Here is a 23,448-nt window from a genome sequence, read left to right as displayed (position 1 = left end):
AAAGCTCTCCACCTGCTCCCACAAAACGGGGGTCATTTCATCCTGCCACCAGACCCCAGGGTGGGCGACTGGGGAGGGTAGTAATAGCAACAATTCCTGAGTGCTCACCGGGCTGCCAGGCACAGATCTAAGACCTTTGCACGTATTACCTCGGATTTACTATCTCCTACTTAGAAGGTCTGGCTTTTAATTTACTAAAGGGTGTTTCTGATTCTCTATTTTAGGCATATACAAATATACACATGCACACACATATACATATAATAGGAATATACAAATAAATATGTATTATATTTAGGTGTTTAGAAATAGGCTCTTACAGCTTGTTCAGCAATCTACTCAACATATCTGACATTGACTGTATGGGAGAAATGCATTTTAAACTACTTTCAAATGAACTTTCGGAACACAGCCTATTAATAAATAGGAGTCCACTTTAATTCTGAAATGTAAACATGGCCCCGCAAAGGAGCATGTAATTCCATCCATGTAACACAACTGCTGAACACCAAAAAGGTGCTTTCATATTTGTTATTCAGCATCAAGATTTTAAAGTTATACAAATAAAGAAAAAAAATGTGTACCTATGTGTGGCAATGGCTGTTAACTAGACTTATTGTGGTGATCATTTTGCAGCAGATACAAATGTCAAATCATTATACTGTACACCTGAAATTAATATGTTATATGTCAACTATACCTCAATAAAAAATTTAAAAATTTAAAAAATAAAGTTATACAAACAGACTATTCTACTAGTTTGAACTGCTGAAAACAGGTTTTAGGAGGATTAAGCTAATCTCATTTTTTTAAATCACATGGTCTATATTTTATTGTACTTTATGAAAATGACAAGAATAAAGTTATGAGGAAAAGTTTAATAAAATTTTACAAAATCATCATATGCATTTTATTATCATTATATTACAGGGATAATCCTATGGCTTATCTCTATTGAGTCAGGATTAAGTGTCAAAATCTGACATTTCCTGCAGCGATGCAGAAGGCGGAGGAGGGGCAGATTCCCGAACCTGGGCTCCTATAATAATAAAGGCTGAGGAAGTGAGGTTGACCAGACCCCAGCTCCCAAAGCAGACTGATGTCCCAAACTGGGAGGGGAGGCCTGCCATTCTCATGCTTTATAAGCCACAGGTCCAGCCTCCAGTTCCTGCCCTGAGCTGAGAGCTCCAGGGTGAGAGCTGAAACTCTTGGAGGCTTGAGTTTCCCCCCCGAACTTGCCAAAGGCCTCCAGAAAAATCCTTATGTCGGTCTCCCACCATTACCTCCAGAAGAAAAACTCCCAGACCTTCCACCAAGCCCTCTCTCCACTGGCTGACTTTGTTGGACTTCATCACCCCTACCCTAGAAGCTAACGGTTAGCCAGTGCTTGCTCAGTGGCTTTTGCTCCAAAGGCCATGCTTCATTCTGCGCTTATTGCAGCCCACTGAAGTAGCCAAGACTCTTCTCCCCATTTGGCAGGTAAGGAAACCTAGGCCCCTACAGTTTCATGAGTCAACCGTGAATCCAGACTGTCTGCTTCCAAACTCCAGGCTCTTGGCCACGAAGCCCCAGTGCTTCCCTACTGGTGCTGCTGGGTTTGTCTTCTGGAATTTTCTGAATGGCACCACCGTCCACCCAGTACCTGAGCTCATCATGTTCTGAGCCTTCTCTCACCTTCGGCCCCCAATCACCTGCACAGCCTTTCCACCAATCCCACGGAACCGCTGTTACGTCCACTTCCTTCTGTTTCATCACCACAACCCAATTCCTAGGTGAGGAATCTCTTAGACTATTTCTAACATACCCAACTGATCTCCCAGCTCAGGTTCTTTGAACGCGTCGGTCAGGCTAAGCTTCCCGCAGCCCAGCTCTCCAATCCTGCCATGCTCAGCCTCAGAACGTTCAGCAGCTACAAGATGCCACAAGGATGACCCAAACAGCTTCAGCCCAGCGCTCAGTGGTTGCCACGAACAACCTCAAGAAACCTGTCCCTCAAATCTCTTTTGCATACTCTATGCTCAGCCAAACAATTCGTCTGCACCAATAATTCACATCCAGTGCTTTCCTGCCACCTTTTGCTCCTACTTTTTGCTTTGTCTCAGCTGAAAGGAGCATGCCCCCTCCCTGGGGCAACCCATGTCTTATAACTGATGGCCTCAATCCAGGAAAATTCCAAAGTGCCCATCCCAGCTCTAAAGCCCCCCGGTCAGACCTGCTGAGGCCTCCGCTACAGCTGCATCTGGGATCAACATCCCTTTAACGCCCAACCCTGCTTCTCTCACAGGTGTTGTCTGAGAGCGCTGCCCAAATAGCACCCGCAAACCTCCAGCCCAGAGTCTGTGTCTCAGGGAACCCAACCTCAGCCGGTGAGTAATCATGAGATTTTTCATGGTAAAGGACCTCATCAAGCTTTGAGCTAGAACAAAAGGAAAGACAGAGAGGAAGTTGGGCTAATTAATGCTGTGCGATACGTGACCAACGCTCCCTGTGCTCCTGCCCCCCAGCACCTGGGGAAGCTGCCACAGCTGGGGGTGGCCAGGCAGTGGGCCGCCGCCAAGCCTCCTCCTCTGCTCCTGCCCATTGAGATGCTCACAAACCAGCTTTGATCCCAATCCAAGGGCTGTGGGCCTCGTGCCAGGTCTGGCTGGCATTTAAAACGAGCATTTCAGTCCCAACAGATGCCAGCAAGGGGGCATGGCTGATTCAGGCCAGGGTCCAGACAGAACGCAGTGCTCTAGGACTGACAGATTTGTCAGGACCCTGGAATCAGCCCCAGACAGCATTGCACGTCCACTGTGTGCGGCTTTTATTGGGTACCAAAAATATAAAACGAAGAAAATATGGCCCTCGTGTAATGCCAGATAGGAGGCTAATGAGAACAAGGTGGGAAACGAAAGAAACTAAAACACGTGTTGAGGTACAAAAAAGAAGTAGCCAGCAATGCCTTATGAAAATCAACCCTACTACTGAACAGCACAGGGAACTCTATTCAGTACTCTGTAATGGACCTATATGGGAACAGAATCTAAAAAAGAGTGGAAAAAAAAATCAACCTTAAAAAAGGAGGCAACAGAGAGACTTTAGACCTGACATAAATAAAATGAATAGAGAATAATTGCCAGAGATAATTTTCTCATATATTCAATATTAAAGAAAGTTTCTATAGGTCATACATACATTTTATCTCTGTTACTGGCTCAAAGGAAAAAACCCTGCATGTTCTAAACACTTGTAAATAATAACATCCAATATGTGAAGAATTTATGCATTACGTATTATAAACACATGCCAAAGGGAACCGATCCACCTGAAATGATCTTAGGAAATAAATAAGGGGCAATAAACACTTCATGAGTCAGTCAGTGAGTAAAAAGGATAATTACAAAAGGCTATGATATATGGACCGAAATATTTATGAAGACAAAAAAGTCCAACTCGACTGACCATGGATTTAAGTCCTAACTAAAAGGGTAAAAAGAAAAGTGGAATGAAGTAATCATTAGATTCCAGAAGCATTTGTAGGTAAGACAGGAAAAAGGTCGTCCCCCTCCCATCTTAATTCATTTAATATACAGCAGACCATAGGAAAACAATATATTAAAAAGATACTATAAAAACTGTTAGCACCTTAGTTGTATAAAAATAAAACATGTCTATAAATATTCACCCTGTCTACTGGATCATGTTAATAACAATTATCAGTCTGTGGCCTGGTCCAAGAACTGGATCCTGGCAGCAGTTTCATTCAGTGGTTCCTACTTTTTTCTTTTGGTTTCCATCACATGTCTTTTCTAGCTTTTTTCCAACCAATCACTGAAACTGTTTGTTTAAAAAAGGTGACTTGCTGCCCCATTGAAAGTTATAAAAACAGTCACATATGCCCTGTGGCATGTGCTGGTTGGCTGGTCTAGTAGAAAGTCATCCTCTTACCCAATACCTACTACTTTCCCCCAAATATCATAAATGATCCAAGTACTACCCAGAGTTAAAATCTGTACCTGTGAGCCCAGCAATAGATACATGTTATACTTTATGACTGGTGGGTATGATCAGTTCACAGTAACATTACATAGGAAGACTGCAGTTTTATTAACTGTTTTGCATTCACCAAAATGTTTTGTTTGCATAATTACCCCACACAGAAGCACTTTCAGTTAATAAGTTACCTAACTCAGGGCGGAAACTGTACATAAAACGCTGAGGCTTTGCTGAAACTTACCATGTGCCATTGTTAGACTTGACTTAGCATCCAAAGTCTGTGGGGCTGGGGCATTCACTGAAAAAGCATAAAAAGAAAAAGCTCACAGCGTTCTGTAATTATAGCGTCAGCACCTGAACATGATGATAACCAAATATTCGTCAAATTAGTCAAGATACATACAGACAATGGAGGGACAAAAGACAAAGATATTACCAACTAACCTAAACCAATTTCTAAATAACAGCCTTATTGAAATATAATTCACCCTCTTAAAATATACAATTCAGTGGGTTTTAACATAGTCAAAGAGGCAAACTATTATATATAGGATGGATAAACAACAAGGTCCTACTGTATAGCACAGGGAACTATATCCTATACCCTGTGATAATCCATAATGGAAAAGAATATGAAAAAGAATATTTATGTATAACCGAGTAACTTTGCTGTACAGCAGAAATTAAACACAACACTGTAAGTCAACTATACTTCAATTAAATTAAAAAAAATACAGTCACAGAGTTGTACAACCGTAACCACTATCTAATTCTTGAACATTCTCACCACATGTACACCTCCCCAAAATACCCGTTATCTATTAGCCCCATCTCTCCCTCCCCCCAGCCCCTGGCAACCACTGATCTACTTTCTGTCTCTATGGATTTGCCTATTCTGGTCCTTTCATATAAATGGAATCATACAATTAAATATGTGGTCCTCTGTAATCGGCTTCTTTAACTTAGCATCATGTTTTCAAGGTTCATCCACGTTGTAGCATGTGTCAGCATCAGCATGTATTTTTATGGCCAAATAACGTTCCATTGTATGGACAGATAACGTTTTATTTATCTGTTCATTAGTTGATGGACATGTGGGTTGTTTCCACTTTTTAGCTATTATGAATAATGCTGCTATGAATATTCATGTACAATAAACCAATTTAAAAAACTACCCCAATCACTGGGCTGGAAGACACCGTGAGAAGGCATTAATTCAGCCACAGCCTTCAGAGAGGAGTATACCTGATTCAAGCAAGACTGAACACCCTGTACTTCAAATATCTCAGAAAATTAGATTCTACAGCCTCTCTTCCAATATTTGACAATTCCTATCTGAGGTTCCTCTCTCAACTATTTATTTATTTATCTATTAGTTTACTGACTCTTTCCCTAGCTCATTAGAATAGATCTTTAATTCTAATCCTATTCTAAAAAATACTGGCCACAAACTTCAGGTACCCTATAGGCGTACAATTTTGTCTTTACAATGGCTAGTGTGAAAGTGTTCAACTCCTAACTGTGGGTAAACTGCTAACAATTCTGGAAATATGGCCTTCAAACCCATTTGCAACTTGCTAATCTAGATCCAGGTTTGGTAAACTACAGCCTGTGGGACATACCAGCCCCTACCTGTTTTTGTAAATAAAGTTTTATTGGAACACATTATTGTTCCAATATTGTGCTAAGTATAATTAAAATATAAACAATAATAATTGAGTGTCTTTTAAATTTCCATACTTCTCTGAAATGCTTCTGTTCTCCCCTCAGCTCTACTCCTGGCACTTAAACTACCCTCTCCTCCTGAGCACCTCTCAACCTCTTCAGCTTCCAGAAGCAACACCAAGAGGCCTCAAGAAGCAGCTGAGCAGTTAAAACAATCAGCCCTTTCCAGTCAATTGTGCCAAATTCCCAAACACGTTCATCAATGTCCTTTCATCATCACAAGTCCTGGGCCCGTAGGAATGGTTGCTCAGTGCCCGGCCTCGGTGCAGGCCCTCTCCCCCCTTATTCAGATCCTGTACACACGCTTTCTTGAATGGAAACAAAAATATTTCAACTATTTATTGTTAAGAAAACAATCTGTCCATTTTGAACTGTACAGATTATGTCTTTTTGGATTCTGGCCAAATCCTGACAGCTCCGGAAGACAGCTGTGCTGAGCTGACTTCAAGTGAGGGAGTGGTGGGACCATCGCGTCAAACCCTGCAGCACCGGGTCTCAGTGATGCCAAAATGTGGCGGCCACCACACACAGTCATGTGGTCACAGTGTATGACCTTGGGAAATCCAAGAGTACAAACTGCAGCGATGCCAAAAAACTTTTAGTTGTTCCTTTATTAGGCAAATAAGGTAACAGGTAAGATAATAAGGTAATAGTAAGGTAATAGGTATGGCTAACCCAAATCACCACAAAATCACATGGATATTTACAAAATTGGGTTTTAGAACTAGGTCAAATCTGGGAACCAAAATAGATCATTATATAATCTCCAAACACACTGATGTTCAAAGAAATGTCTCTAAAAATAGTAAGTAGAAGTTATGTATGGGTTTAGCACTTTAACAATATCTTTAGAACCCTGAGCCTATTATAGAAACTTCCTAGGTACAGTTGGGGTAGTTGGCTTAGATTCAAAAGTTTGCCAGGTTAAAGGATTCCCTGAAATAACAACAACAACAAAAAAATGAATAACAAAAATCACAAGCTATGGGTTATATTTTGCTAGTGCATATCCTAATATTCCCCCCCCCCCAAAAAATAAATGAAATTTACCAACATATAGCGACTCACCCAAAAAAGATGTTTAACATACATCTTTTAAAGCTAACTTTTTTCTAAAATTATTTTTCAAATATGTATGCTGTCTAAGTAATTATACAGTTATTCCTCACTACCTGAACTCTTACTATTCCAGGAGAAGTTATAGGGAACCACCACCCTTCCCAAACCTTTATCTCAAAACGAGGGAAACAAGTGTGTAGGTCAATGTACAGGCATACCTCATTTTACTGCCCTTTATTGTATTTCGAAGATGCTGCATTTTTTACCAATTGAAGGTTTGTGGCAACCCTGCGTTGTCAGGTGATGGTTGGCATTTTTAGCAATACAGTATTTTTTAATAAAGGTATGTGTATTTTTTTAGACATAATGCTATTGTACACTTAATAGACTACAGTATAGCATAAACATAACTTTTATTATGCACTGGGAAACCAAAAAAATTTGTGTGACTCACTTTATTGTGATTATTGGCTTTATTGCAGTGGTCTGGAACTGAACCTGCAATATTTCCGAGATATGCCCGTATCTCCCGTGGCCCCCAGAAACAGGGAGGAAACCCAGCTCATACACCCATTATCAATCCCCAGTTGTCACCCCCCAAGTAAACAAAGATGCCTTAATAACCTGAGATGTACAGGAACCAAGACTGGGATCACTCGGAAGAAAACCAGGCAAAAGGCAAGCTTTACGCTGTGTTGGGAGACCCTGCGCTTCTGGCTCCCAGCCCCCCTTCTCGACTAGCTCTTGAATGATACGGAGATGAATGGCTATCAGTGCTACCATCAGTAGGTTGTATATCCCCCCACTATACTTAGAACAAACCCTTAACCCCAGCCTACCACCATGCAGAATCATGCAGCAAGCCTCTGTAGCACTTTAGGATAATTAAGAGTTTAATATTAATAACGATAGCCAACACTCATGAGTGTTTAACAGGTGCTCTTTATACCTGTTCTCCCATTTCATCCTTGTAACAAGCCTATGATGTAATTACTACTAATATTCCAGCTTTAGAGCTGAGGAAGCCGGGGCAGAAGCTCACAAAGCTACATAGTGCCAGAGATGGGAGTTGAACCCGGTCTGCCCCCAGACTCTGTACTTTTAATCATAAGGCATCTTATTGCACATCCATCCAGAGGTACAGTTACTAAGCATGTACTATGTGCATAACGATATTCTGATAAAAAGGATACGAGACCATTCTATGACAGTTTAGGTATTTCAAATTCTTCAACTCTCTGGGTTGTGGTTAGCACAACTTAGCACATCTTAGCACTCATGAACCATCGCGGCCCAACATTCTTCTGAAGTCCAGCACACGGTTAGGGAGGCCCGCCTTGCCTCCAGCGCTGGGATCCTGGTCCACTTACCTCTGGGTTCACTGACACTGTTTAATGGTTTACTGGTAAACTCTTTAATCTGCAAAGAAGAACAGTCTTTCAGTGATCCATGTTTGAACTAGACAGGGACATACTGGATAATGGACAGATACCGTACTCAGTAAATGAACCTTTTCACTAAATCCTCCAAAGACACAGGACATGTGGACTTTAATGACATGGAGGCAAACGTTTTATAAAAGCAGCATTTGGATTCAGCTGCTTCTTTTGGTAAGGAATTACCAAAAGAAATTTTAGCTACCTTCACATTTATTCTGAATTCTAATTGAATAAATCTGATTGCTCTACGGTATTTTAAGATACCTTTAAAAATTATTTTATTTACTTATACAAACAACCACAGGGAAAAAAATATTCTATCTTCTTTATCTTATCCAACTTACAAGTGCTCTAAAATAAAAACACATGTTCTTAGATAAACTGCACTGTTTACATAAAAACAGTGCCAATATACACTCCAAAATACCTGTTGTCTCTGAGTGATGATCAGCTCATTCTGCTCCTGGAGCCTCTGCCCTAGCTCTTCTATCCTTTTCTTGTAGAATACATTACTTGCATTTAGATCATCTATCATTGAGGTTCGAAGTTTCTCTATATGTGACAGGAGCTGGAAAAACCAATGAAGAAAGGCATTCATCTGCAAACTGCATGTAAATTCCTTCTTTCGGCAGTTTGTATATACATGCCGTACCTTCTTGCTGACCTATGTTATCTACACACTGAATAACTCTCTGATCACTGTGTATGAAGGCCCTGGCTATACAAGGGGCTTCATCTCTGTTCCCAGGGAGCTCATGGCCCAAGAAAGCCAACACTGATGATGTGAATAGCGGAGGGAACCTGAGCCGTTACATGAAATCACACAGGGACAAGCAAGGATAAGGATCAAGGCTTCTCCCTCAGAGCAGCTCCAACCCCACACAGTACTGTTCTCACACATCCATATGCATCATCCCAGCTGGAAAGTGCACTCCCTGGGGCGGACAGCCCACCTGAATTATTTTATATGCCCAGCAACTAGCACGGTCTCTGGCTCTTAGCAGGTTCTCAATAAATATTTACTGAGAAATGGGAGGTGGAGGGGGTTGGTGGTAGAGGAAAAGAGGAAGGGAGGGAGGGAGGGAGGGGGAGGGATGGGAGGGAGGGGAGGGAGGGGAGGGGAGGGAGGGAGGGGAGGGGAGGGGGAGGGAGGGAGAGGGAAGGGGAGGGAGGGAGGGGAGGGGAGGGGAGGGGGAGGGAGGGAGAGGGAAGGGGAGGGGGGAGGGGAAGGGAGGGAGGGAACAGAAGGAAGAGAAGCAGATAACAGACAGATCCAAAGAGGCACAGATTCGTCTTTTGAGACTTAACCTCAGGGAAGATCAAATACTGGACAAGAATTCAAGAAGAATTTGTTTTCAATAATTGAAGGAAACATTCTTAAAGCAACTTTGGAAGTTGCTTAAACAGAAGAGAAAAAACCCTTGGTAAATGGCACTAAGGACATTCCAAGCCTACGGCCTGGAAACAGAGACGGATGTGCAGGTCAAATAAACGGGGGTAACTGTGTCTGAGAGGAGCACAGAGAGTGCCTGGAGCAGCATTTCCTAACCGGCGAGGTTTTTTTTAACAGACACTCAACACGTGTAGAGGCTGCGTTAAGCATTTCATCTTGTTGAATCCACACCACAGCCTCATGGATCCAAGTTTTGACCTCGTTGTTCAGATGGGGAAACTCAAGTCTAGAGAGGTAAGTAGATGACCCAAACGCAGACAACTTGAGGGGGAAGAGCCCAGACTTGAACATTCCTGTCTTCAAAGTCAACGCTTTCAAACTTAGTGTCTATGTCATGAAACATATTAATGAATTGTACTTGCGGGGTTCCCTGGTGGTGCAGTGGTTGAGAATCCACCTGCCAATGCAGGGGACACGAGTTGGAGCCCTGGTCCGGGAAGATCCCAGGACCAGGCACACTAAGCCCGTGTGCCAAAACTACTGAGCTTGTGCTCTAGAGCCTGCGAGCCACAACTACTGAAGCTCGTGCGCCTAGAGCCCGTGTTCCGCAACAAGAGAAGCCACCGCAGTGAGAAGCCCGTGCACCGCATCGAAGAGTAGCCCCCGCTCGCCGCAACTAGAGAAAGCCCGCATGCAGCAACGAAGACCCAACACAGCCAAAAATAAATAAAAATAAAATTAATTAAAAAAAAAAAAGAAAGAAAGAAATCGCCAAATCAAAAAGTAACAAAAATGTACCTATCAGAATGGCCAAAATCCAGAGCTTGCCAATATCAAATGCTGACGAGGATGTGGAGCAGCAAGAACTCTCATCCACTGCTGTTGGGAATGCAAAATGGTACAGCTATTTGGAAGACAGTTTGGCAGTTTCTTACAAAACTAAACATACTTTTACCAAACGATCCAGCAACTGTACTCCTTGGCATTTACCCAAAGGAGCCAAAAACCTATGTCCACACGAAAACTGCACTCAGATGTTTATAGCAGCTTTATTCATAATTGCCAAAACCTGGAAGCAACCAAGGTGTCCTTCAGTAGGTGAAGAGATAAATAAGCTGTGGTCCATACTAACAATGGAATGTTATTCAACATCATAAAGAAATGAACTACCAAACCATGAAAAGACTTGGAGGAACCTTAAATGCCTACTGTTGAGTGAAAGAAGCTAATCTGAAAAGGCTACATACTGTATGATTCCAACTATATGACATTCTGAAAAAGGCAAAATTATGGAGCCAGTAAAAAGAATCAGGGGTTGAGGGGAGGGAGGGAGGGAGGGATGAACAGGCAGAGCACAGAGGATTTTTAGGTCAGTGCAAGTATTCTGTATGAGACCATAATGATGGCTGCATGTCACTATACACTTGTCCATAATCCATAGAATGTACAACTCAAGAGGGAACCTTAATGTAACTGTGGACTTTGGTGGATAATGGCATGTCAGTGTAGGTTCATCAATTGTAACCAATGTACCACTCTGGTGCAGGATGTTGATAATGGCGGAGGCTGTGCATACGGGGTGGGCAGTGGGTATTTGGGAACGCTGTGTATTTTTTCCTCAACGTTGCTGTGAATGTAAAATTACTCTAAAAATAATCCATTTACACTGAACAGAAAAACAATAAAATAACAACAAAAAGTTAATGCTCTCAATCCATACACTGCAGGGTCTTCCCTCTGAAGCACTCTGTGCTCACATGAGGCTGGACAAACAATAGGCTGAACCAAGTTAAAAGGGTTTCCTGAGTAAGGACTAAAAAGAACCCTACATATCCCCAGTGGATGCTAAGAATCTCCCCCCCAGGAGGACACTGTCAGGAACCTTCCCCACATTTTTACAGACTACTGGAAGAGTACCCCCAAAAGCAGTTTGGGAAATCTGGAGTTGGAAAACAGAAGGAAAAGCCAATAAAAATGTACAAGGCTCTGGGTGGAGGCTGAGAATCAACAATATGGGGGCTCACTGCAGGGTCCAAGCAGAAAGGGTACGTACGAAAAACTAAGGGATGGCATCATTTTGATACTGGAATTGAGAATTGACCAGAAAATGTGATAGTCCAAGAAAGAGATAGCCAGAAATTATTTCAAAAGGCTTGTTGGCCTGGAACTCATTTCTTGTGACCTCCTACCATTTCAAGTTTTACACTTTTTCTCTACCACCCACATTACCCCATCCTCCTGTCCTTTCACTGCGTGACCATTCTACAACCTCCCAAGCTCTAAGAGTCTTCTGTTGGGTGGAAAAGGGCATGCCATCATTTATCTGTGGTTCCCTTTGAACTCCTACCAATGTTATTTAAAAACAAAACCAAAAAAAGACTGCCAAGAATCTAGGTAAAGCAATAAAAAGTTGGCAAACGCAACTTCCCTTAAACAGAGAAATACAATATGTGCATTGTAGGAACAGGAGGCACCAATCATGTGGAATAATTAATAGTTTGGTCTCAGGCACAGATTACTAAACCTTATTGAATCTGCCTCTCTGTTAGGGTTTAAGAGAAATGAAGGAAGAAGCAAGCAGCTTCTGAACAAGCAAAACCAACAGACAAGGGAGCAGCGTAGCCTGGCGGTGGCACAAAAACTCCACGCTCCCAGCACATGGGGTGAGGCACCTCACTCACACAGAACCAGGTCAGGCCTCTCCTTCCTCCAGACCACTGGCAGTCGGTCTTCCTCTCTATCACCACCCACAGTGGCCAAGTGTAAACCTCTACAACTTACACTGTACACTGTATTCCAGCCAAAAGGCGACTTAAATTCCCACAGTTGCCTGGAACACAAGAGGCTTAAAGGAACGAGGACTAAAATCACCCCCTATTAATAAGGAAGCCTGAATTCTGTCCCTAAACCCCAATGCTCTAAGAATACCCTGAAGAATAAAAATAGAACTTCAAATTGTAAGAGCTGTGGTTCAAACCATGGATCCAAAACACAATCGTCTGGGGTTTGGTGGTGTTCTTATTGTTGTTTTTTCCAAACTCTGCATGTCCCAGACTTACCTACTGAATCACACCTTCGGCGGGTAGAGCTGGACACCTGTATTTTGGAAGAGCCTCGGGTCATTCTGAAGGATGCCCCTGGTTAGGAACTACTGCCTTAGAGCATCTCGAAGGGAAGAGTCAACATTCTCACAGAAAAGCAACTCCTCTAAGTTGTCACTGGCTGCTCCCCTCCTCACCCGGCTAAGTGCCTAAAGCATGAAAGGTGAGCAAGGCGGCGAGGCAGACAAGCAGGCCCTGAGGTTAAGAGGACCTGGTTCAAACGTCATGTCACACCGACACACAGCTCTTTCCACCCTGTTCTTCTGAACTGTACAGCCAGCATCTCCCCATCCACACACAAAAAGCCTGTGCGATCCCCTTGCTGGCCACCTATCGACCTTCTGCATTCATTCAGCGAATATTTAATAAGCACCAACCACATTTTAGACATATTATCAGATGCTGAGAATACAACGGAGGAGTAAACAGAGCCCTTCCCTCACAGGGCTAGTGATCTGGTCGAAGAGACAGACAATAAACAGGTAAACAAACTATCGAAAACAGTGTTGAGAGCTACACTTGTGAGGCGATGAGGATAATAAAGGGAGGGGACCACCTCCCTGGATGGAGTGGTCTTGGGGTGACTTCAGGTCTCTTGAAGGAGGAGAATGAAGGCAGGAGAGATGCTCTCCTACTGGCCTTGAAGAAGTCACAGCCAGCCTGTGAACTGCAGAGCTGAGGGTCTCACTCTCACGGCTAACCGTAAGGAACTGCACATCGCCGATCATCTGAATGGGCTTGGGAGGGGCCCCGGAGCCCCAGATGAGACCACAGCTCAGCTGACACCTTGAATGCAGCTTGCGAGACCCCGAGCAGACAACCCAGCCAAGCTGTGCCTGGACTCCTATCCCATGGAAACTGTGAGATAATAAATCTGTGGTAATTTGCTACACAGCAGAGAAAACCAAATCAGAGGGGAAGGAGACAGCCACATAAAGAACAAATGGAAACAGTATGGAGGTTCCTTTAAAAACTAAAAATAGAATTACCATATGATCCAGCAATCCCACTACTGGGCATATACCCAGAGAAAACCATAATTCAAAAAGACACATGCACCCCAATGTTCATTGCAGCACTGTTTACAATAGTCAGGTCATGGAAGCAACCTAAATGCCCATCAACAGATGAATGCATAAAGAAGATGTGGTACATATATACAATGGAATATTACTCAGCCATAAAAAGGAACGATATTGGGTCATTTGTTGAGACGTGGATGGATCTAGAGACTGTCATACAGAGTGAAGTAAGTTAGAAAGAGGAAAACAAATATCATATATAAACGCATATATGTGGAACCTGGAAAAATGGTACAGATGAACCGGTTTGCAGAGCAGAAATTGAGACACAGATGTAGAGAACGAACGTATGGACACCAAGGGGGGAAAGCGGCGGAGGGGTGGGAGGGTGGGATGAATTGGGCGATTGGGATTGACATGTATACACTGATGTGTATAAAATTGATGACTAATAAGAACCTGCTGTATAAAAAATAAAATAAAATAAATAAAAACAAGTGGAAGGACCGCCCAGCAGCGAAAACCATGTGTAAAAGGAGAAAAAGGCCACATGTTCTACAAATTACCAGAAGGCCACCGTAGCTAAAAAGAGGAGGTTCAGAGAGAGGGCATCAGGATGAGGCTACAGTGGCGGCCGACAGCCAGATTATTCTGGCTGCTCTGCAGAGAGCAGATTACAAGAGGAAAAGGTTGGAATGGGGAAACCAGTTACTGGGCCCTTTTAGAAATGGTGGGAGCTCAGTAGAGGATGGAAGCAACAGAAATGTCCAGAAGCACGTGGATATGAGACACTCGGCAGGACCTGCCAATAGCCTGGAACTGGGGGTTGAGGGAGTGCATGTGAGTGGGCTAGAATGCCACCAACCAAAAGAAAGACACCTCTGGGAACAAATCCAAGAACTTCACTTTAGACATGTTACATTTAAGAAGCAGTGGAGATGTCAAGTACAAAGCTGGCTATTTTGTCTGGAGCTCAGAAGGGTGGCTTAGACTGGAGAAAGAAACATGGGCGTTATATCTACACACAGCCCAGCCACTACTCCCCGTTAACAAGCTCTCTCTGTCCGATTCCTGGAGCACCAGAACTATGAGAAATGAATTTCTGTTGTTTAATTAATTAATTTATTTATTTATTTTGGTTGTGTTGGGTCTTCGTTTCATGCGAGGGTTCTCTCTAGTTGCGGTGAGCGGGGGGCCACTCTTCATCGCGGTGTGCGGGCCTCTCACTATCGCGGCCTCTCCCGTTGCGGAGCACAGGCTCCAGACGCGCAGGCTCAGTAGTTGTGGCTCACGGGCCTAGCTGCTCTGTGGCATGTGGGATCTTCCCAGACCAGGGCTCGAACCCGTGTCCCCTGCATTGGCAGGCAGATTCCCAACCACTGCGCCACCAGGGAAGCCCATTTCTGTTGTTTATGAGCCACCCAGTCCATGTTGTTTGCCCAAAAGGGGATACAAAGGGCTACAAAACACACACAATTTAAAGTGACAAAATAAACAGATGTTTTCCTGTCTTAAAATCTCAAATAAATCTACTTTACATTTTTTACACTATTGTAAAAGCATTTTAACACTTAAATTTCTGATGTACTCAGCGGAAAAGGAATAGGTGTTACAATTCATTTTTGTTTTCATTAAAACGACTTTAATGTGAACAATCCTTCTTTTTATAGGCAGACCTCAGAGATACTGTGTGTTCAGTTCCAGATCACAGCAATAAAGCGAATCACGTGAATTTCTTAGTTTCCTAGTGCATACAAAAGTTATGTTTACACTACACTGTGGTCTATTAAGTGTGCAATAGCATTATGTCTTAAAAAAACAATGTATATATCTTTATTTAAAATACTTTATTGCAGGCCTCCCTGGTGGCTCAGTAGTTAAGAATCCACCTGCCAATACAGGGGACACGGGTTTGAGCCCTGGTCCGCGAAGATCCCACATGTCATGGAGCAACTAAGCCCATGCACAACAACTACTGAGCCTACACTCTAGAGCCTGTAAGCCACAACTACTGAGCCCATGTGCCATAACTACTGAAGCCCGTGTGCCTAGAGCCCGTGCTCAACAACAGAAGCCACCACAATGAGAAGCCCACGCACCGCAACAAAGAGTAGCCCCCGCTCACCGCAACCAGAGAAAAGCCCGCGCGCAGCAACAAAGATCCAACACAGCCAAAAATAAAATAAATAAAAATTAAAAAAAAAAAAACTTTATTGCTAAAAAATGCATCATCTGACAATGCAGGGTTGCCACAAACCTTCAATTTGTAAAAAACGCAATTATCTGCAAAGTGCAATAAAATAAGGTATGCCTGTATTCAAAACTTATTTAGACTGCCACTCTGTAATGTTTAAAAATTAGAAACATGTATTCAACAATGGAGAAGTGATTAAATAACTGATGTTACAGCCATAAGATCATCATGGCGCTATTAAAAAAATCATGATTTTGAAGAATATTTTAAAACATAGGAAACTGTTTATGATATATTCAATGAAAAATGTATAAAGTTATAGATATAAAGCAAAATTAAAAATTTGTGAGACATATTTTATGCATGGGTTTCTATACTTATAGAAACGCAACATTTACAGCATAGAAAAAAGACTGAAAGAAATTATAACAAAGCAGTAACACTGGTTATCTATGGTATTGGAATTATGAGTAATTTTAATTTTTGTTATACATGTCTCCACAAATGTCTTAAGTGGATAAATATTACCTTTATTATAGAGAAAAGCAAATATTCTTTTCAGAAAGACCCACTTTTTATAGGTCGTTGATTTCTTAATCTTACCCGGCTCTTCTCTTTCTTGTGTTCTTGATGAAGAGCCTGAACTCGAGCTGTCCACTTGCTTTCCTACAAAATTAGTAAAACAAGAGTAATTTAGTGTAACTGTAACAATGACATCTACTCAAAATGGAAGCTTCCTTTTTAGTGAGTACCTATGAAACCCAACTAGCTACTTGGTAAAATTTTAGCAGGCATTTAAAAAAATAAATAAATACAGTCAAAAATGTTTAAACACACTTGCACTTGGTTTTAATCTTATACTCTGAGGCAAGGTTCAGCAAACATTTTCTCTTAAGGGGCTAACAGAAAATATATTAGACTCTGGGGGCCAGATGACTCAGTCACTACTACTAGAAGTAGGAGAACAGCCATAAGTAATATGTAAATGAACAGTCATAGACAATACATAATAGTACGGCTGTGTTCCAATAAAACTTAATTTAAAAAAACAGGTGCTAGCTTGTTAACCTCAGAAGCTAAAAGGAAACATCAAGGTTTCTGGGTCCATAGGTTCTGAACTGTTAGAGCTCACAGGAAGGAGACAAAAGAAATTTAGGTGGGACCTGAGGATTTCATAACTGGGTCCTTCAACTAGTGAGACAGCAGCCTGCTGGGAGCAAATGCCAACAGTTCAGTTCAGGACCCAATTTCTGGTCCCCTACCACATACCAGGCACCTAGCTGGGCAGTCGCTGGCAGGCTGGGAGAGAACTAAGAGACAGGCCCTGCTTGCCCTGCCCGGAAGAACAGTGGACATACAATGGAGGGTTCCCACATAATGTGCACGTGATCAGGTCCAGCTTGGAGGACTGTGGCAGTGCAATAACCCGGAACTTCAGGAGAACTCTCCAGAAGAGATGCCATCCCAGCTGAATAAGTGTCAGGGCCTGAAAACTGGGAGGTGCATGACAAAGAAAGCTGCAAAAGCAAAAGCAGAACTCAGATTGCCTCGTCCCGGGAACCAGGAGCTCTTTGGGGCTACTGGAGCGTCAAGGTAAAGGCAAGAATGGTGGGAGATGGCAGGACCAGATGCCCAGGGACTCTGAATGCTGGTTAAGGGTCCTAGACTTTGTTCTGTGAAAGAGGGGGAGCCATTGAAGGATTTTAGACAGGACGGTGACATGATCACCCTGGCTATAACACGAAAGGCAGATTTAGGGGAGGGAGGCAAGACAGGAAGCAGTGGCAGTAGTCCATGTTCAAAAACACATTTACAGGGACTTCCCTGGTGGCGCAGTGGTTAGGAATCTGCCTGCCAATGCGGGGGACACGGGTTCGAGCCCTGGTCCGGGATGATCCCACATGCTGCGGAGCATCTAAGCCCCTGCGCCACAACTGCTGAGCAGCCCCTGCTCGCCACAACTAGAGAAAGCCCACACACAGCAACGAAGACCCAATGCAGCCAAAAATAAATAAATAAAAATAAATTTATAAAAAAAACACAAAAAACCCAAACAAACCAAAAACAAACACATTTACCTTTTAAAATGACATAATATTGCTTTTTGAAAAAATCCTGCATTCATAAGCTTTAATCTCTATGTTTCCTGGTTAAAAAAAAAAAAAAAAGAACGTTCCCCTAAATCAGTGTGACCAAAATAGCCAGGACGAAGGCTGTACTGATTACTGAGGTTCACTTCCAAATGATTGTAATTTATTTGATAAATGTAAAAGACCATGAGCTTGCCAATGCAGCCATATATTTAAGATCTAAAATAAGTCAGGGCTTCAATATGTCTTTCTATGCCTTTTGAAAGTGGGTCTACATCTGAAATATGAAAAATAACTACTAAGGCAATATGAACTAATTCAAATAGATATTATTCAAAGAAAAATTAAACAACTTTGCCAACTGTTCTGTATCCACGTCTATTAGTCAATCAGTAAGTATCTAATGAACACCTATTATGAATTACACATGTGTTGGGAGATAAGGAAAAAAGAATTAGTCACCTTCATCATCACTGAAACAGAGGCACTTTTTTGTAGATGGTGCTTACTGTAAATTACCTCACCAAGAAAGATCAGGCCTCTACTGCAGTAATCACCCACTTTTACATACCTGACTATCAAGAAGTTGCATCACATTTTGGAAATCCTGGGGATGCTGAGGACGTTCTTCTTTAAACTCATGTGCATCTTTTAATGTGCCTATGTTAGACTTGATCTGCATATTGGACTTCTGGATTTCTGACAATTGCTATAAAATAAAATTCAAAATCACTGGTACAGATGTTCATACTTTTATACGACTGACACAGAGAACAAAATTGGGGAGCACCTGACTATCCTCCTGGACGTTCATCGTGCTTCTCCTGCTTCTCATTCCCAGTGGTTTTCCCGTTCCATTACTTCCAACAAAAGAATGTGCACTGGGTGAGAAAGGGAAAGGAAAACCTAAACTTTCTAATCTTAGATAATCGATCTTTAAAACTTTAATGGGCAGGCAACAGTGCCAGAAACAGAGGAACTGGGTACAGTTGATTCTCAGGATGATTTAGTGAGGAGGCCAGCATCATCCAGGGACCACTAGGGACATAAGGTTTTAATTTTACCCTTTGCTTGTAGGTTATTCCCAAAGTTACTGGCAGTAAATACCCTCAGAAGGTAATATGTTAACTTCAAAAACAAAAGGATGGGGGAGCATTGTCCCTCACTGCTTAAGTCTGGGCTGCACAATTCCTTTCAAAGAGCACAGTATGGAATGGGGGGCAGTGAGGTGGGGAGAAACCTGACAAATACTACCTCAGCCAGGTGATCAAGGTCAACATCAACAGTCATAAACCATGTAGATGGTATGTACCCTTGAAATGACGTGATGAAAATTGTACTTTATCTCTGAGGACTTCTCCCCAAAAACCCATAAACCCTGTCTAACCATGAGAAGAATATCAGGTAAATTCCAACAGAGGGGCATCCTACAATATACCTGAAAAGTACACCTTAAAACTGTCAAGGTCATCAAAAAAAGTCTGAGCCTAAGGAAACAAGACAACTAAATGTACTTAGGTGTCCTGGATAGGACCCTGGAGCAGAAAAAGGATGTTAGGTAAAAGCTAAAGAAATCTGAATGAAGTATGGACTTTAGTTAATACCAATGTACCAGTATTGGCTCATTAATTGTAACAAATGTATGATACTAATCTAAGACGTTAGTAATGTGGAAAACTGTGTACGGGGTAGGAGAGGGGTGTTTATATGGAACTTTCTGTACTACGTGCTCAGTAAACCTAAAACTATTCTAAAAAATAAAGTCGATTATTAATAATAATTTTTAAAACCCTCTATAGCCAAAATGGGCAAACAACCCAAATGTCCATCGAATAATGCATAAATAAAATATGGTGTATCCATACAATGAAATATCATTTGGCAATAAAAAAAAATATTGATACATACTACAATGTGGATGAATCTTGAAAACATTATACTAAGTGAAAAGAAGCCACTCACAAAAGATCACATTTTATATGATTCAATTTATATGAAATGTCCAGAACAGGCAGATGCATTGAGACAGAAAGTAGAGCTGTGGTTGCCAGGGGTGGGAGGGAGTGCCAATGGGTACAAGGCTTCTTCTTTGGGTGATGAAATGTTCTAAAATGACTGTGATGATGGTTGCATAACTCTGTGAACATAGTAAAAACCACTGAACTGTACATTTTAAGTGGGTGAATTGTATGATATGTAAACATCTCAGAGAAGCCGTTTTAAACTAGTGACGCAGTGGTTAAGAATCCGCCTGCCAATGCAGGGAACACGGGTTCGAGCCCTGGTCCAGGAAGATCCCACATGCTGTGGAGCAACTAAGCCTGTGCGCCACAACTACTGAGCCTGCGCTCTAGAGCCCGCGAGCCACAACTACTGAAGCCCGCGCGCCTAAAGCCCGTGCTCCGCAACAAGAGAAGCCACCGCAATGAGAAGCCCGCGCACCACAACAAAGAGTAGCCCCCGCTCGCCGCAACTAGAGATAAATAAATAAATAAATAAATAAATTTATTTATTTATTAAAAAAAAAAATATATATGAATGGTAAAAAAGTCCTAGGTGGGGAAAAGTCCAATTCCACAATGATCCTGGCGGCAGGGATAACCATGGAGGGAATCTCAGGCAAAAGAGCTATACTGGCAGCTTTATCACAAGGAAAGAAAAAATGAGTGTGGCCTTGATGGAAAAGACATAAAAAGCCAGTCTTAAATTGGTTACTATCAGAATCCACTACTGTGGGTAATACGACATCCCACTTTGAGAAGATGCCAAGGGTCTGAGTTCAGGAGAAGCCCCTGGAGTAGGGGTGGTAAAAGAATTACTACTGGGCTTCCCTGGTGGCGCAGTGGTTGAGAATCTGCCTGCCAATGCAGGGCACACGGGTTCGAGCCCTGGTCTGGGAAGATCCCACATGCCGCGGAGCAACCAGGCCCGTGAGCCACAATTACTGAGCCTGCGCATGTGGAGCCTGTGCTCCGCAACAAGAGAGGCCACGATAGTGAGAGGCCCGCGCACCGCGATGAAGAGTGGCCCCTGCTTGCCACAACTAGAGAAAGTCCTCGCACAGAAACGAAGACCCAACACAACCAAAAAAAAAAAAAAAAAAAAAAAAGACCCAACACAGCCAAAAAAATTAAAAAAAAAAAAAAAAAAAAAGAATTACTACTGCCCACAGGTTCTGATGCTTAGGACCAAGCGAGGTGATAGGGGATAGTTGAACCAACAGGGAGGTGACTGAAGAAAGCCCTATAGAAAAGACACAATGAGCCAGCCCAAGTTAATTTCCCCTCAACTTTTTATTTGCAAATTACAACTTACGAAAAAGTTAAAAGAACAGTATAATGAACACCCATTTCCCCTTCACCAATTGTTAACCTCGTGCCACATTTGCTTTGTAAAGATATGACAGCGGCTGGCAAACTTTTTCTATAAAGAGCCAGATAGTATTTGACTCTGGGAGACACATAAGATCTTGGTCATAACCACTCATCTCCATGGCTCCAGCACAAAAGCTCCCTAGACAAAGCGTGGAGCAAAGAGTACGGCTGTGTTCCAAAAAAACCTTCACTTGTGGACACTGAAAGGTAAACTTCATATAATTTTCATGTGTCGTGAAATATTTCTTCTTTTGACTTTTTTCAACCACTTAAAAGTGTAAAAAGCTTTCTTAGCTTGAGAGCCATACAAAATCAGGTGGTTTGTCAGGTCTGGGTCACAGGTCATAGTTTGCCCATCCCTGTGAGAGGGTTCAGGCCGTTTTAGAGAAGGATCTTAGCAGTATTTCAAAACTATCCTTCTATTTTAGTTTATAACCATGTTGGCCCCTAGAGGGAGCTCCAGACTCTTCCCTTGCCTCCTTTGCTTCACTGTGACCACGGCTGCTCCCACAGGGAAGTGGAGGTTGCATTTAGCGACATCTAGCTCACTCAAACCCCTGTCCTCACCAGCTAGGCCTGGGGCGAGGAAGGGGCCTGGCAAAGGCTCTCCCTCTGTCTTTCGGGGTCAGCTTCCTTCTCCCACATTGGCGATCTGCGTCAGTCTTTCTGGAAAGTTCCTTTGGAACTTTGGAAAGCTCTAAAACTCAGGGAGGGATTTATTGTTTTGCGCTCTCTAAACCTAACCAGCTAAGAAAGAGGGAACTTCTTCTCTGATCCAGTAAAATGTACCAAGTGTTCTGCACTGGGGTTTGGGGTCAAAGCTCCCACTCTCAAGGAAACGACTTTTCTGACTTGCTCTCTCTTCCGTATGCCCCGAGCTCCCAAGACTCTCAGGGAGGAGGGGTGTCTGGGCCGCGGCACAACAAAGGAACTTCTGGATCCGCGGGCCACATTGCCACTCTAATGCCACCTCTCAAGGCCACAACTCTAACAATGCTATGAAGACTCTGAGGTTTAATACTTACATATTCTCAACGTTTTTTGTGGGTATTTTCGGGTAGTGCCACGTGGCTTGTGGGATCTTAGTTCCCCAACCAGCGATCAAACCTGTGCCCTCAGCAGTGGAAGCTCAGAGTCCTAACCACTGGACCACCAGGGAACTCCCAATACTTACATATTCTAATGCTGAATTCTTAGAAGTTAGTTCTTTAAACTCCTTCATAAACATTTCCTTGACTTTTTCCATTTCACCAACTAGTTTCTCCTTTTCTTCTTCTTTCCATCTATCAAATAACTTCAGAAATTCTTCCTCTTTTGTTTTCTGCATTTCATATTCCTGAAATTGATTCAATACATGGTTTTAAAAGCTCTGGTATGAAGCAAGTATGCAGAAATTTAAATAAATGGGCATAGCTTCACCTCAAATGGGTCAGCTAGATTTGCAAATTTCAGTTAGGCTTCTTCTGTTTGTTTTGTTTGGTTGCAAAAACACTGCATATAATGGCAGGTCTGTGCACAATGATTTTTCTAAACCAAAGGCAGCACACAGCATCCTTTTGTCCTTACATTCCTTAAAGCACAAACACAGAGGCCCAAAGTCTCAAAAGTTCTATGATCTGTGAACTTGTAGAGTAGGCATGCAATCATATGTAAAATGTAAACATACTTTAAAAGTCTACTGAGAAGAACCTTTCTTGATACCATACCAATTTGGGTAGAGTGGCCCCATCTCACCCTTAATAAACACAAATACATTTTTATATAAGCTAAATTCAAGGTCTGGTCCGATCAGCCTTTGATTTCTGGATGACCTTCTGTTGTGTTTTTTTTTTTCACCTAATTGGGGACCTGAACTACACTACAAATAAACTCCACCTAACAAACATACAGAACACTGCACCCAACAACAGCAGAATATACATTCTTGTTAAATGCACATGGAAGATTCACCAGGATAGACTATATGTTAGGCCTTAAAATGATTTTCAATTTTAAAAGGTTGATATCATGCAAAGTATCTCCTCCAACCACAACAGAATGAGGTCAGAAATCACTAACAAAAGGAAAATGGGA

General features: G+C 42.3%; 1 protein-coding gene across 3 annotated transcripts in view; it reads right to left on the bottom strand.

The window, feature by feature from the left end:
- Nucleotides 1-23,448, bottom strand: part of DZIP1 (DAZ interacting zinc finger protein 1) — a 53,698-nt gene that overhangs the window by 16,048 nt on the left and 14,202 nt on the right. For 2 of the 3 annotated variants that reach the window (XM_057532872.1, XM_057532871.1), the window contains exons 7-13: nucleotides 22,550-22,711; nucleotides 18,573-18,710; nucleotides 16,515-16,577; nucleotides 8,629-8,769; nucleotides 8,133-8,181; nucleotides 6,583-6,639; nucleotides 4,220-4,276 (exon numbers count right to left, since the gene is read on the bottom strand). In XM_057532872.1, the coding sequence (XP_057388855.1) occupies nucleotides 4,220-4,276; nucleotides 6,583-6,639; nucleotides 8,133-8,181; nucleotides 8,629-8,769; nucleotides 16,515-16,577; nucleotides 18,573-18,710; nucleotides 22,550-22,711 (667 nt within the window). The remainder of the gene's footprint in view (nucleotides 1-4,219; nucleotides 4,277-6,582; nucleotides 6,640-8,132; nucleotides 8,182-8,628; nucleotides 8,770-16,514; nucleotides 16,578-18,572; nucleotides 18,711-22,549; nucleotides 22,712-23,448) is intronic. The other variant, XM_057532873.1, reaches the window with a different exon arrangement.

The sequence above is a fragment of the Balaenoptera acutorostrata genome, chromosome 18 (assembly GCF_949987535.1).
Source record: "Balaenoptera acutorostrata chromosome 18, mBalAcu1.1, whole genome shotgun sequence".
In the NCBI taxonomy this organism is placed as follows: domain Eukaryota; kingdom Metazoa; phylum Chordata; class Mammalia; order Artiodactyla; family Balaenopteridae; genus Balaenoptera; species Balaenoptera acutorostrata.
Note: the sequence above shows the minus strand (reverse complement) of the source record. Positions and strands in the feature narration are given on the sequence as shown.